The following is a 13,424-nucleotide window of genomic DNA, read 5'->3' as shown; positions in this document are numbered from 1 at the left end:
CTCCACACACACACACACACACACACACACACACACACACACACACACACACACACACACACACACACACACACACACACACACACACACACACACACACACACACACACACACACACACACACGGACGGAAGTGTGACACTGGCCAGACATCGAGGAGATAGAGAGAAGTGTGTTGGTAACTAAGCGTTCATTAGTGGTTGGCAGTGTGGGCTCAGTCAGTCCAAGTTAGGCAGAATTACTCCGTGGTTTTATTAAAACGTTAACACCAGGCAAGCTTGTAGGGATTAGCTGTGTGACTTGGTTGGAAGTGGTGTGCTGTATTACGTGTGTGCATGCCCCTTACTCTAAGCCTTTTATTGTCTCCCTCAACTCAAAAATGTGTTTTACTTGGACATGTGACCTCCAGCGTACAGGATGATGTGTGAGCACGGTTAGAAACGAGATGGAAACTTTCAAGTTTATCTGCTGAAGAGTCTGTGTTCTCTCTTTGAAAATTCACGTGTACGAGCATGATATGTGACTTGATTCTACAGTCAGTCGTGGTCCAATATGCAACTCATTCACAAGTGATGTGGAAATTTTAAACCTTTGGGAGACAATACACTAATAATATACTTTTTAGTGAAGTAGGAGACATCCTGTGTCCAAACATTAAAACTCTGCACAATTCTAGTTTTTTTTTTTTTTTTTTTTTTTGTGGAAACATTTTATCAAACACAAATTAGTATTCCACACAGTGTTTTTTTTTTTAACGTTTTAAAGCATGTCTTCATAATTTTTTAGATGCACCAGGCAGTTGTTTTTAGTGAAATAACCCATTATACACTACCCTCTCATCACCAATTGGCAGACAGACACAGTTAGCAACTAGCCAGAGAGAAATGACTTACTTAAAGGAGGAGTGTGTAGAATTTAGTGGCATCTAGTGGTGAGGTCTCAGATTGCAACCAAACAAAACCCTTCGCCTCACTCTCACCTTCCAACTGTGTAAAACAATCTGTGGTGGCCGTGAAAAACGGTAAAGGCCCTCTAAAAGCAACTTTGTTTAGTCCCTTCTGGGCTAAGAGAACCCGTTGCAGATATTAAAGATGCTGTAAAGTAGAAATGAAAATAAGTTTTAAGTTCATCGCACCACAGAAGTATGGGTTGTTAACTACCCATCCAAATTTGAATGAAAAAAAACATGGATAAGTTTGTTAAATTAGGCTTTGAAATAGTGAGAAAATCATCAGTCTTCTCTGCTCTGAGACTGGGAGGGGGGGGGGGTCACCTGAAGGAGCTGAAGCTCCGCCCACTCGCTGGAAGGTGTTCAGTGCTCTGTATGACAGTCCTGTGGCTGCAGTTCTTTTCCCCACTGAGCGGTCCGTCTGACATCCAACCTCTCGGTGACTTTATGCATGATGTCCCACTGGCCCTCTGTCTCTCTGGAGGACAGAGCAGCCTGCTTTGGGAAAACAGAATAAAATCAGAATTTATTTGTCCAATGAGTGAAACATACAGATGCATATAAATGAAGCTTGTCCCCCCCTGATCTGTAACACAGGAGTAAAACTAGACAGCAGACAGTGAGTCTCCAACTACTTCTAACGCACCTGCATTACAATAGTGGAGATAATAAGAGAGGAGGAGTTGATTTAGCTCTGTAACGACTGCAACATGAACAATGCTGCATTACATCATTCATTACATCACATGTCAATTCATTATATCACATGTCAATTCATTATATCACATGTCAATTCATTACATCACATCAATTCATTATATCACATGTCAATTCATTACATCACATGTCAATTCATTACATCACACTCAAACTTACATTACATTCAAACTTTGAATTCAGTCTTTCTCTTTCACTGATGTCCCTCCACCTCCACCACCACCTCCTCCTGCTCTCTGCAGCCTCCTGCACATGTAGTCGGGCTCGTTTATCCGGACCGGTACCGGTACATGTAACCGAGAGGGTCGCTGATTGTAACGTTACACCGGAGTACAAAAACAACAACCCTCATTAATCGGGAGGACTAGATCTCCTCTGGTCCATGTTTACCATCACCCCGACATGTAAAATACAGAGTTGCATACGGTACATTATAGTTCCTTATCGGAGCTATATTGAGACGCATAAAACAATCCGCGGTTATCGGAGCATTTTCCTCTGAACTCTGTTACGAGCTCAGTCGAAGCTAATTAGCACATTAGCTCCCATTTCATGAGAATTAAGTTATTCTACATCGAGTAAAATCACGTCAGCACGTTAGGTTTGCACCGCGGCCTAAATGTAGCAGAGTTACTGTGGAAAAGTTATCTAGTATAATTATAACAAGCACACAGAACTTGCGCTGAGTGGTGGACTGCTGGAGGCAGCGGGGGACCCTGCCGGCGGCGGCGGTGGACACGGTCGGCGGCGACGGTGTCCACCGCTAGTGGCGGAGGCGGACCCTGCTGGCGGCAGGTGCTGGTGTTGTGACGTAGATAGGTTGTTGTGAGGTAGATAGGTAGTTGTGAGGTAGATAAGGTTGTTGTGAGGTAGATAGGTAGTTGTGAGGTAGATAAGGTTGTTGTGAGGTAGATAAGGTGAGGTAGATAAGGTTGTTGTGAGGTAGATAAGGTGAGGTAGATAAGGTTGTTGTGAGGTAGATAAGGTTGTTGTGAGGTAGATAGGTAGTTGTGAGGTAGATAAGGTTGTTGTGAGGTAGATAGGTAGTTGTGAGGTAGATAAGGTTGTTGTGAGGTAGATAAGGTTGTTGTGAGGTAGATAGGTAGTTGTGAGGTAGATAAGGTTGTTGTGAGGTAGATAGGTAGTTGTGAGGTAGATAGGTTGTTGTGAGGTAGATAAGGTTGTTGTGAGGTAGATAGGTAGTTGTGAGGTAGATAAGGTTGTTGTGAGGTAGATAAGGTTGTTGTGAGGTAGATAGGTAGTTGTGAGGTAGATAAGGTTGTTGTGAGGTAGATAGGTAGTTGTGAGGTAGATAGGTAGTTGTGAGGTAGATAAGGTGAGGTAGATAAGGTTGTTGTGAGGTAGATAAGGTTGTTGTGAGGTAGATAGGTAGTTGTGAGGTAGATAAGGTGAGGTAGATAAGGTTGTTGTGAGGTAGATAAGGTGAGGTAGATAAGGTTGTTGTGAGGTAGATAAGGTTGTTGTGAGGTAGATAGGTAGTTGTGAGGTAGATAAGGTTGTTGTGAGGTAGATAGGTTGTTGTGAGGTAGATAAGGTTGTTGTGAGGTAGATAGGTAGTTGTGAGGTAGATAAGGTTGTTGTGAGGTAGATAGGTTGTTGTGAGGTAGATAAGGTTGTTGTGAGGTAGATAAGGTTGTTGTGAGGTAGATGGGTAGTTGTGAGGTAGATGGGTTGTTGTGAGGTAGATAGGTAGTTGTGAGGTAGATAGGTAGTTGTGAGGTAGATGGGTTGTTGTGAGGTAGATAGGTTAGGTTAGGTATGTTGGTGATGCGGCTTCCTAACACGGAAGCTGCCAGCACGGAAGTGGCAGCAGACAGTTTTTTCTGGCTCCTGTCCATGGACTGTTGTTGTCCTCCAAAGCGCAAAAATGTTCACTTTCTGATAGCACTCTGCCAACAGTAGCAGACTCTGTCAGTCTGAAAATGACGTCACCGTGTGTCGCATTGCGAATGACGCCAGGAATCTGATCAGAGGCATCGGAGCGTCCCGACTGAGAATCTACAGAAATCCGATTGGAATCACCTTTCAAACCACCTCCAAATGTGGTTTGGATCCGGATTGCAAAAATCTTATTCAATGTGTTTGTTTTTTTGCTGTTCAGACTTTCAAAAGTCAATCCAGATACAATATGACAAAAGTCAGATTTGGCCTGGCAGTCTGAACACAGCCTAAGATAGCGAAAACACATTGTTTCTTAGTTTAATACACTAATGAAAACATCTTTTTCCAACAGATCTGCCTAAATCCTACACGCTAGATCTTAATAATTGTTTTGTTTGGTCAGACTGCTTCAATAAGTTATTTTTTATAATAGCTGAATTACTCGATTTAGATGCATCTTGTAATATGGCACTGAATGTGATGGTAGGCTGTAGTTTGTTTAACATCTAGTCTGGGAAAGGCCATTACAGGATTTTGGGTTATGTGAACATACTCATCAACATCCATGTGGGAAGTTGTCTGCTTGGTTTTACTTTTTCCCCTTCAAATGGAGGCAGGAGTTGTTTTTATTAAAGACACAAGGGGCTAACTAGTCCCAGCTACTGAGTATGAACAGAAAAAAATGAGAACTTGTTTTAGATTAAAACTTGTTTTGCTTAAGGCAAAGTAGCAGCACGAACCCTCTCCTGCAGAGTTTTATTTCCATTCTCAGTTCATCTGTAGCCCGATAAGAGTGCTCGACTTGGGTTTCAGTTCGGAAAACCTTGTAATCAGAGTAACATGTTGCAGGTAATATTGGCCTTGTCCCTCTGGAAGAAGCTCTGTCTGTGTCAGAGTTAAAAGATTAGGTTTATGATCATTCGCTGGGTCTTATCTGCTGCTCTCCAGGCCTCACAGGGCTCTTTGTTTGTTATGACATGCTAAGTGATCTGCCAGTTGCGGCCAACAATTCATAGTTAAAGACACATGACCTCTAACAAATGTGCCAGTTTAATAAATGTACTTCTGTTTCGATGTGTGACGCATTTGTGGCAAAACACTTCGGGATGATCTTTAGTTTTCCGGCATCAAACCAAACCAGAGAGAGTAAGTGAGGTTAGACAAATGGCACACTATCAGTCAGGACTGTCACTCTTCAATAAAGAATGGCTGTTACTTTCAGTTTGCAAATCAAATGCTTTGCATTAAAGGTCAACATCAACCCTATTTGCAACTGAACTTAATTGCGCCAATATTATACAAGATAACAGCAAATGGTCACAATTTCATTTCTGCACGTGACCTCAAGGTAAAATCCTCATAAAATCCTCAAACCTGGCTCCTTCCTGTCACTTCAGTAAAGGCCAGAGAGGCTGAGCAGGACTAATCCCTGAGGCTCGGACCGCTGGGCCAAGTCCCGTCAGGCTAAGGCTGGGATTACAAACTCTGCTCTCTTGTTTCCATTAGCCATGCCCAGTTCTCTCATACACAGCCAGTTATTGTCATAGCAGCAGTGGCAGGCTGGGGACACTGGCTCCATTATTGTGGCACTAGTTTCTACACGGCGGACACACGTGGGAGGGACTGGATACACAAAGGACTGTTGAGTTTGTGCTACCAAACTGAGTTCATCTGTACCGTGTTGCTGGTCTATATACAACACATTTCTGATGACAGTGAACCTGTCGGGAAGAAGGGAAGTATTGTACTCGTTTCAGCCACACACAAACCAAACCGTTACTTGGTATACAAGCACTATCTGAAAGATGTACTACTGCGCAAAGAAAATGCTGACTTGTGTTATAGGTTGCACGTCCATACTGTAGCGTATATTGTAGGTGTGGTGAGAGGTAGAATTCTCTTTGTCACCATTTTTTTGAAGCCAATAACTTTGACTGAAGTCAAATCCAATGGTGCCTTTTATATGCAGTCATACAACTCAGAAAAATGACCTCCCTAATTGAAACTGAGCTTCTGATTACAGTCAAGTCCTGCGTGTCTTTCTCAAGTGTCACTCCCACCACATGACGCCACCTCAACAGTTGACCACCGCAAACATTGTGTTAAGATGTGGTCAGTGCTGTTGTCCACTGTTGTGGTTGAACTTACTGATGTATACATATCTTCACCCAGAGAGAGAGAGAGCTATCAGGTTACATCAAATAAATATGAGTGAGCCTGTGTTTGTGCTAGCAGCTCAGCAGTGCTTTCAGCTAAATGCTATCGTCAGCATGGTAACAAGTTCACAATGCAAAGCATGCTGTTGTTGATGTTTACCATCTTAGTTAGCATGTTAAAATGAGCAATTTAGCACTAAACACAAAGTGCAGCTGATAAGAATGTCACAGTTTTTGCTGGTGTTTGGTCACAAACTAAAGTAGGCCTGACCTGACGATCAAAATGATTTTTAAAGTACAATTCTTCGTCCCGTGGGGATCCAAATGGCGCCAAATTTTAGAGCAATCTTTTGAAAGGATATTTCACTCGGAACCACAAATTATAAACGTTCACCCAAAGGTTACATCAAATAAATACCAGTGATTTGTTTGCTGGTGCGAATCATATTCTAATAATCTCTGAAAAACACTTCAGTCCCCTGTTTTATTGTCCAACATCTGTCATCATTCTTTTCTGCCAAATAACACTGTAGCAGTGATGTGTCCAAAACATATTAAGTCATAAAACTAAAAAGTTTGCAGTTGTGTTTTTGCATGAGCATTAATATACATATAGTTTGTTCAGTTAAAGTAGTTTCCTCCTTGTCTTTCACTTAAGGTGGTGAAGATCTTGGAAAAACATGACCCCCTGCGCGGCAGCTCCGCCCTGCCCTCCATGGGTGTCATCAACCTCAGCACGGGCTCTAGTGGCAGCCCTCGTTTCGGCCCCATCCCCGGAGACGAGGCGAGCGCGGTGCAGAACTATGTGGAGCACATGCTCTTCCTGCTGATGGAGGAGGAGAGCGGGCAGGCTGGGGCCATGGGCCCCATCCTGGAGTTTGTGGTGATGGAGAACGTGATGGAGCGTCTGTTTGTTTGGAGCCTCCGCAGGGAGTTCACCGACGACATGAAACTGGAGCAGCTGAAGATGTACGAGATGCTGGTAGGCCAGGCGCACCAGCCTCTGCTGCATCACAAGCCCATCCTGCGGCCGCTCATGATGCTGCTGTCCTCCTGTTCGGGCACAGCAGCGCCTGCGGTCGAAGCCGAGCTGGTGCTGCTGCTCAACCAGCTGTGCTGCGTTCTGGCGAAGGATCCTTCGATTCTGGAGCTGTTTTTCCACACCAGCGAGGATCAGGGAGCCACCAACTTCCTCATCTTCTCCCTGCTCATTCCCTTCATTCACAGGGAGGGCACGGTGGGCCAGCAGGCCAGAGATGCCCTGCTGCTCATTATGTCTTTGTCTGCCGAGAACGAGCGGGTGGCCAAACACGTCACAGGGAACACTTACTTCTGTCCGGTCAGTCCTGAATGGAAACCAACTTTTGACTTTTCTCCTGATCTTGCTTTCAGTCACATGGTGTTTATTTTGTATCCGTAAATCTCCCCCGACTCGCCTTCCCTCTTTCTAATTACATTTTTTTTTTAATTCTAGCAATTATTGTATCACTCCCAACCCACTCAGTCGGCAGCATCGTTATTATTATTATTCCCTGACATTTCTGAGACCCTGGGCGTCATAATTTGTCCTAAATATGCAGATGAATTCACGCAGCCACTCAAAACAAGGTTAAAAAAATCGGGCATTAAGTGTTACAAACGTCTGGCATTCATAAGATTACGGCACGGTCGTGAGCTAATCCCATGTAAATAATGCTTTTACCCGCAGCTGCAGATGGCGTAATGAAAAACAGGTTTTGATGTGATGCCAGTTGAACAACAAGAGTCTGAATTTAATTGGTTTCACTGGCATCCACGGGGAGGGCACAGTGGGATAATCCTATAGAGGATGTATACATTACCACAACACTAATGATGCATTTATCCTGCAGTTAAATTAGCAAGTATAGGCTCTCTTGTTGTTTAAAGTCCTACCTCGTACTGTATATACTAAGAAATAGTTGACAAGGAAAAGAAAGAAACTTGTGTTGACATTATTGCATTAATAAGTGACTGTATTGCTACCTTTTGGTGGTGCTGAAGGAAAAGTCAGAAGAACACCAAAGCATGCATACAAAAATAGTAATTATCATGCGACGTCTTACTAATAAGAAAAATGAGCCTTTAAGCTATTCCAGAATAACATAACGTTGTTATGTTTAATCCTGAATCTCCTCTCTCCCTCAGGTGCTGGCCACAGGTTTGAGCGGCCTGTATTCATCTCTGCCCACTAAACTGGAGGTTTCCAGTGAAGAATGGCACTGCCTGCACAAAGAGGACTGGCTAAAGATGCCGCCACTCGTCCAGTTTCTCAACTCGCTGGAGTTCTGCAACGCCGTCATTCAGGTGAACATGAGTGCGCGCACAAGGCTCCGCCTCGTCAAAGAATGTTCTCGCTTGGTAAATTTCTGCGACCTTCCTGACTGCGCTCTTGACTGACATGTCCCTTCATGTGGACCGTTCCCAGGTGGCTCACCCTGGTATCAGAGACCAGCTGCTTAGTTACATCTATAACGGTTTCCTCGTGCCTGTTCTAGCACCAGCATTGCACAAGGTTGGTGCTCTCTTTCCTTCTCTGCTTCATCACCATGTAAATCCAAGTACTCGCACATACAGTATGCCAGTGGGAAGTTGGTAATTAAGTACTTGTAATTCTACCCAGTAATAAAACGCATCCTGAATGGCATCATTTCCAAATTTTTGGCTACAGGTTAAAAAAAAGAAAGAAAAGAAAATCAGGGAGGGTAAATCATTAAAATAGACCATGTTATTTATGAGACAACAGGACTGGTAGGTAGGTTTTTGGAAAAGTGGAAACTCAAAAGTCTCCAAGCTGTAGCTTATTTAATATAATGTTAATGTGCAGACATGAGTGTGGCATTTCTCTTCTTATTCAACTTTGGGCAAGAGAGTGTACAGCTTATTTCACCAAAAGTCAAAGAGCACATGCAATATTAAAATCACCTCACCTTCCCAACAGAAATCCATCTTGCCCAAATGGAGCTTTGTTCATACAGATTTATACAGAGGCTGATATTAGTGTGCAATTGCAATGTGTACGCCACGGACTGTTTTTTATTTGGAGCGGGTTGATCCCTCACAGTAAGCAAACACACTCACTGCTGACTGATTCCTATCTTTGTGAAGCTCACCCTGGAGGAGGTGATGACCACCACGGCGTACCTCGACCTCTTCCTTAGAAGTGTATCTGAGCCGGCCCTGCTGCAGGCCTTCCTCTCCTTCATCCTCCTCCACCAGCATGAGAGCGTTCACATCTTAGACACTCTGGTCAGCCGCATCAACACTCCCTTCCAGGTACCAGCACACCTAAAAGAACACAGGTTTTGTCTTAAACACACACACACACACACACACACACACACACACACACACACACACACACACACACACACACACACACACACACACACACACACACACACACACACACACACACACACACACACACACACACACACACACACACACACACACACACACACACACACAGTGTGACTCGTGTTTAATAATCCAGGAACATGTTTCAGTTTTTTTTTTTTTTTTTTAGGTTTGAAAACAACCACAGAAGCTCTGGGACTCGCGGTGCAATTTTAAAATCTCCGCATCAAAGCTGGTAGATTGTTGCCATGGTGATGCTTAGCCGCAGCGATTTATCTTGTCAGGAACGAAAACTCAGGTGGTCGTTTAAAAACAGTCCTGTATGATGAGCTATCTTGTTCAAACACTGGATCGTAGACATGATAAATAACCTTACATTGCTGTTTGACGGTGTACGTGGCCCGGAGAGTTCCCGCCGGTGTTAGCCGAGAGTCAACTTGTCAACACACCGGCAAACCTGTAAAATGATTAATAAAAAAATAAAAAAATAATAATAATAATAACTTTTGACCTCGGCAAATTATTAACAATAAGGTAATGTCTTATTAGTTTGTAGTGTATTTCATAATGTCTTTAACTGAAGTAAAAACCTGAACAAAGAATACAACTTCAAAGATATTATATTTCACATAAAAACCTCTTAATATTGATTCTTCTTGACTTTAATACTGAAGGAAAATCCTCTTATTAGCTTAGCTTATTTTTAGCCCCACCAGCAGAATTGTTACAGCGCCGTCAGCCGTGAAATGATTTCACCTTTTTGGTCCGGATCGCTAATATTTCAGCAGCGTTCAGGATCCCCAAAGGATGAATCTTAAATGGCTTTGATGATTTTCTGACTTTCCCTGGAGCTGTAGTCCTACTTAAGTTGGAAGCAAATTACCGAATACAAGCATTTACTTTACATCAAACTTCACATACTCCTATCAGTCTTTCTTGGGCTAACCAAAGCTTTGATGACTGTAACTCATTGGAAATGTTCTCACTACTATTAAATTTGCCCTCAAATCTTGTGTCGTTTTTTTTGTGACTAACAAGTCCAAAAACGTAAACATTTAGTGGGCTGTAATTCATAATACAGAAAGGCAGCGAATATTTACATTTAAGAAGCTCAAACCAGATTATGATTGGCGCTTGTCATATGCTGTATGAAATTAAACAACGGATTTACCAAAACTGCTGATTCATTTTTTTAAATTTTTTTTTAGTCATTTCAGGACTACGATGTAAAAAGCCTCTTGAATCTGTTTGGTCTGTCATCCTGATTTAATCCAGCGTGTTTCTTCCTGTCTCTCTGCTGAACTCTCCAGCTGGGCACCGTGTCGCTGGCACTTTTCCGCACTCTCATCGGTTTATACTGTGAAGATGTGATGCTGCAGCTCGTATTCAGGTGAGTGGCGCGCACGCTGACTTATCCCACTTCTGAAGTGTGGCACATCTAATTGGTTTACAACATGATGAGCTTTTACTCTCTACCTCCCACCGCTGCCATCTGTCTGCTCCTCCTACGACCGCCTGTTGGTTTTTCCTAACATCCCCTCCCATCTGCCTCTCCAGGTACCTGATCCCCTGTAATCACATGATGTTGAGTCAGAGACGCGTGGTGAGGGAGAGGGACTGCTACTCGGTGTCAGCAGCCAAGATCCTGGCGTTAACGCCGTCCTGCTGCTCTCCTGATCAAAGCCCCCCGCCCCTCCGACAGCTGGACTCCATCCTCTTTTCCAAGGGTGCAGAGAGTCCCACCAATTCTGATAGCACAGGTAACGGGGAGAGGACACTTGGAAAATACTGTCTGGCTTATTACCGCTTGGGTCTCAACTTTTGAAGTTTTTGACATTCTTTTATATATATATTATGATGGCAGCTGCTGAGAACACTGTGACATCGCAACAGTCAGACAGGAGTGGTCAGATTGAACATGCCCCAAAAGTTAACACAAAATGTCATCAGTAATTGTAATTGTGGAAGGCAACTGGGTGCACACAACAGCAGAAAGAAGTTTCAAAGTTGATTATGAAAGTTTGTAATAATTTTACTTTTGACCTTTGTAGTCTCTTCCAGTTACAGTGAGTTTGGTTGACCTGGAAATTTGTTTAAAATCTGTATAATAGTCTGAATGCTTTTGGTTCTTGTCCTGTTTGATTTTATTTTGTGATGTTGCCATGTTCCCAAATCTCATTAATTAAATTCTGTACAAATGATGATATTTTCATAGACAAGAATGATGCCCAGAATGACCAAAATAAGACCCAAGTTGTATAAAAACCTGGAACTATACTAGGAGAGTATAGTACAGCTACATTTGACCCAAGTTGAAAGGCACGGGGAAGCACGATGCGTTCAGAAAAATGCCCTCCAACCCTTGTTATTTCCCCATGTCAGTAGATGTCCACACTTCTGGGGTATCCTTGTGCCTTAATTGAGCAGTGAAGTTCTGTATGTGCTCCAGATTATTCAAAACGAATGGCTGTGTTTGAGGCACATTTATAACTAGCTTTTTGAGATGTTTTTGCTGCTTTCGAATCAGCTGCAAGTGGAATTCATTCAGCGCATTTTACTATTCATAACCCTTTTTCAGCGGCTGGATAGTATCACTTCAGTAATCATTGTGCAGTCAATACAAACATTGTATAAATAGAGGAATATGTATAATCATTTACCGTGGCAGCTATCAGAACTGAAATTATTATATTATATTAAAAAGTTAAATTTATTAATGCTACATTTTCAAATCCTGTTCAGACATATGTCGCACTGTGAGGTGTAGATCTGCATTTAATTGGGATATGAACATATAACAGGGACGTTTGTGGGTATTTGATCAAAGTGAGATTTCCTGCTGTTTCGCTGTATTACATCACTTTACCCCCTGTAGTTATATGGCAAACTCATTAGTTCTGCTCTGTGAGTGCTGCGCTGAAGCGCTGCGCGCCAGCTTTTATCAACATTTGTCATCTGTTTTTACCAGAGGAAAAAAAGAGCTTCTCAGAAGAGGATGACGGCTCAGGTAACTCCTGCACCATCGGGTCAGAAATCTACCTAGATGTCAGTTATCTTCATTACCTCTACGATGCCCGTCTGAGCATCAGCAGCTGCACACGGGCCTGCCAGGTCTGGTCGGCTCTGTACGACGGCGAGGACCCACCTCCTGAGAAGTACCAGCCGGGCGTCCTCGAGGAGCCGGGCCTGAAGAGTCGGCCGACCCAGATGGCTCTCAAGAGGGTCCCGCAGCCGCTGGCGCCGCACCCTCGACCCCGCCTGCCGCCGAGTTCAGGGCCGCCCTCCGTCAACCAGCTGGAGCTGGAGTGGGATGATACTTATGATGCGTGCCTGGTGCAGACTGCTGAGGCTCCTGCAGAGAGCAAACCTCTGCAAAAGCCTCCTGCTGATCCCCCAAAGCACATCCAGGAGATGAGGAGAACAGCCATCATGTTGGTTAAAGGCTCATACATTGAGGAAAATGAGTTCCAGGATGATGCCATTGTGTATGATCTTGTTGCCAAGAAAGACGCCAGAGATTTAGAGCGCACAAAGTGTAAACCCAATGGTTCACAATCAGAAGAAACCCAGCCCGACTCGGCAGACGTTCCCCTTAAAAACGGCCTCGGTCTAACACTTCCAACCTCTGTGATGGCTGATAGCGGCAAGAATGGCTTAGACATAAAGGCCAAAGGTCAGACAGTTTGTAACGCCAACCTCCAAAACACGACTGCTGTTGAGACTGGTGACGATCTACTGGCTCAGTACGAGGAGCTCATGCGTACTTTGGACACAGAAGCGGGTGGAAAACAGGTGAAAGCTGACGCAGAGACGAACAAGCCTGTCGCACCCACGCAGGAGGAGGACGATGATGAGGCGGAGATGGATTTCACCTCCTTCTCAGCTGAAACACCAGAGCCGGAGAAACTGCATTCACCGTTCGGGACAATTAATAAGTTTCGCAGCGGGAGTGCGAGTAAAAGCCATTCAGTGCCTTTTACAGGTGAGTTGAGGAAACTCTTGGCTCCTGCAGAAGTCTCATTACGTTCAATTACATTTGGGTAGCACAACTCAAAGATGATTTATCTTCTTGCAGGTCCATTTGTCAGCGTGCTGTTATCTCGTCTGGAGAATATGCTCTCTAACTCGCTTCATGTCAACCTGCTGCTGACGGGCATACTGGCGCAGCTGGCTGCTTACCCTCAGCCTCTGCTGCGCTCTTTCCTCCTCAACACCAACTTGGTTTTCCAGCCGACCGTTCGTTCCCTTTACCAGGTGACACAAACAACGTTGAGTCGAGATAGTTTTGTGGCATTACAGAAAGATAATAAATGTAGCTTTGTT

The 13,424-nt window shown here is 43.8% G+C and overlaps 1 protein-coding gene across 3 annotated transcripts in view; it reads left to right on the top strand.

Annotated features, from left to right (window-relative positions):
- The window catches only part of fhip1aa (FHF complex subunit HOOK interacting protein 1Aa), a 34,440-nt gene that overhangs the window by 17,023 nt on the left and 3,993 nt on the right, over positions 1-13,424 (top strand). For all 3 annotated transcript variants that reach the window (XM_069689247.1, XM_069689245.1, XM_069689246.1), the window contains 8 exons: positions 6,382-7,062; positions 7,890-8,048; positions 8,170-8,256; positions 8,850-9,017; positions 10,412-10,491; positions 10,659-10,861; positions 12,070-13,083; positions 13,177-13,355. In XM_069689247.1, coding sequence (XP_069545348.1) covers positions 6,382-7,062; positions 7,890-8,048; positions 8,170-8,256; positions 8,850-9,017; positions 10,412-10,491; positions 10,659-10,861; positions 12,070-13,083; positions 13,177-13,355 — 2,571 coding nt within the window. The remainder of the gene's footprint in view (positions 1-6,381; positions 7,063-7,889; positions 8,049-8,169; positions 8,257-8,849; positions 9,018-10,411; positions 10,492-10,658; positions 10,862-12,069; positions 13,084-13,176; positions 13,356-13,424) is intronic.

Source organism: Brachyistius frenatus, unplaced genomic scaffold (assembly GCF_029030835.1).
Source record: "Brachyistius frenatus isolate BFR_SWC_R1_liver_20210118 unplaced genomic scaffold, ASM2903083v1 Contig_7, whole genome shotgun sequence".
Classification (NCBI taxonomy): Eukaryota; Metazoa; Chordata; class Actinopteri; family Embiotocidae; genus Brachyistius; species Brachyistius frenatus.
The sequence above is the reverse complement of the archived record's forward strand: the minus strand, read 5'-3'. Positions and strand labels throughout refer to the sequence as shown.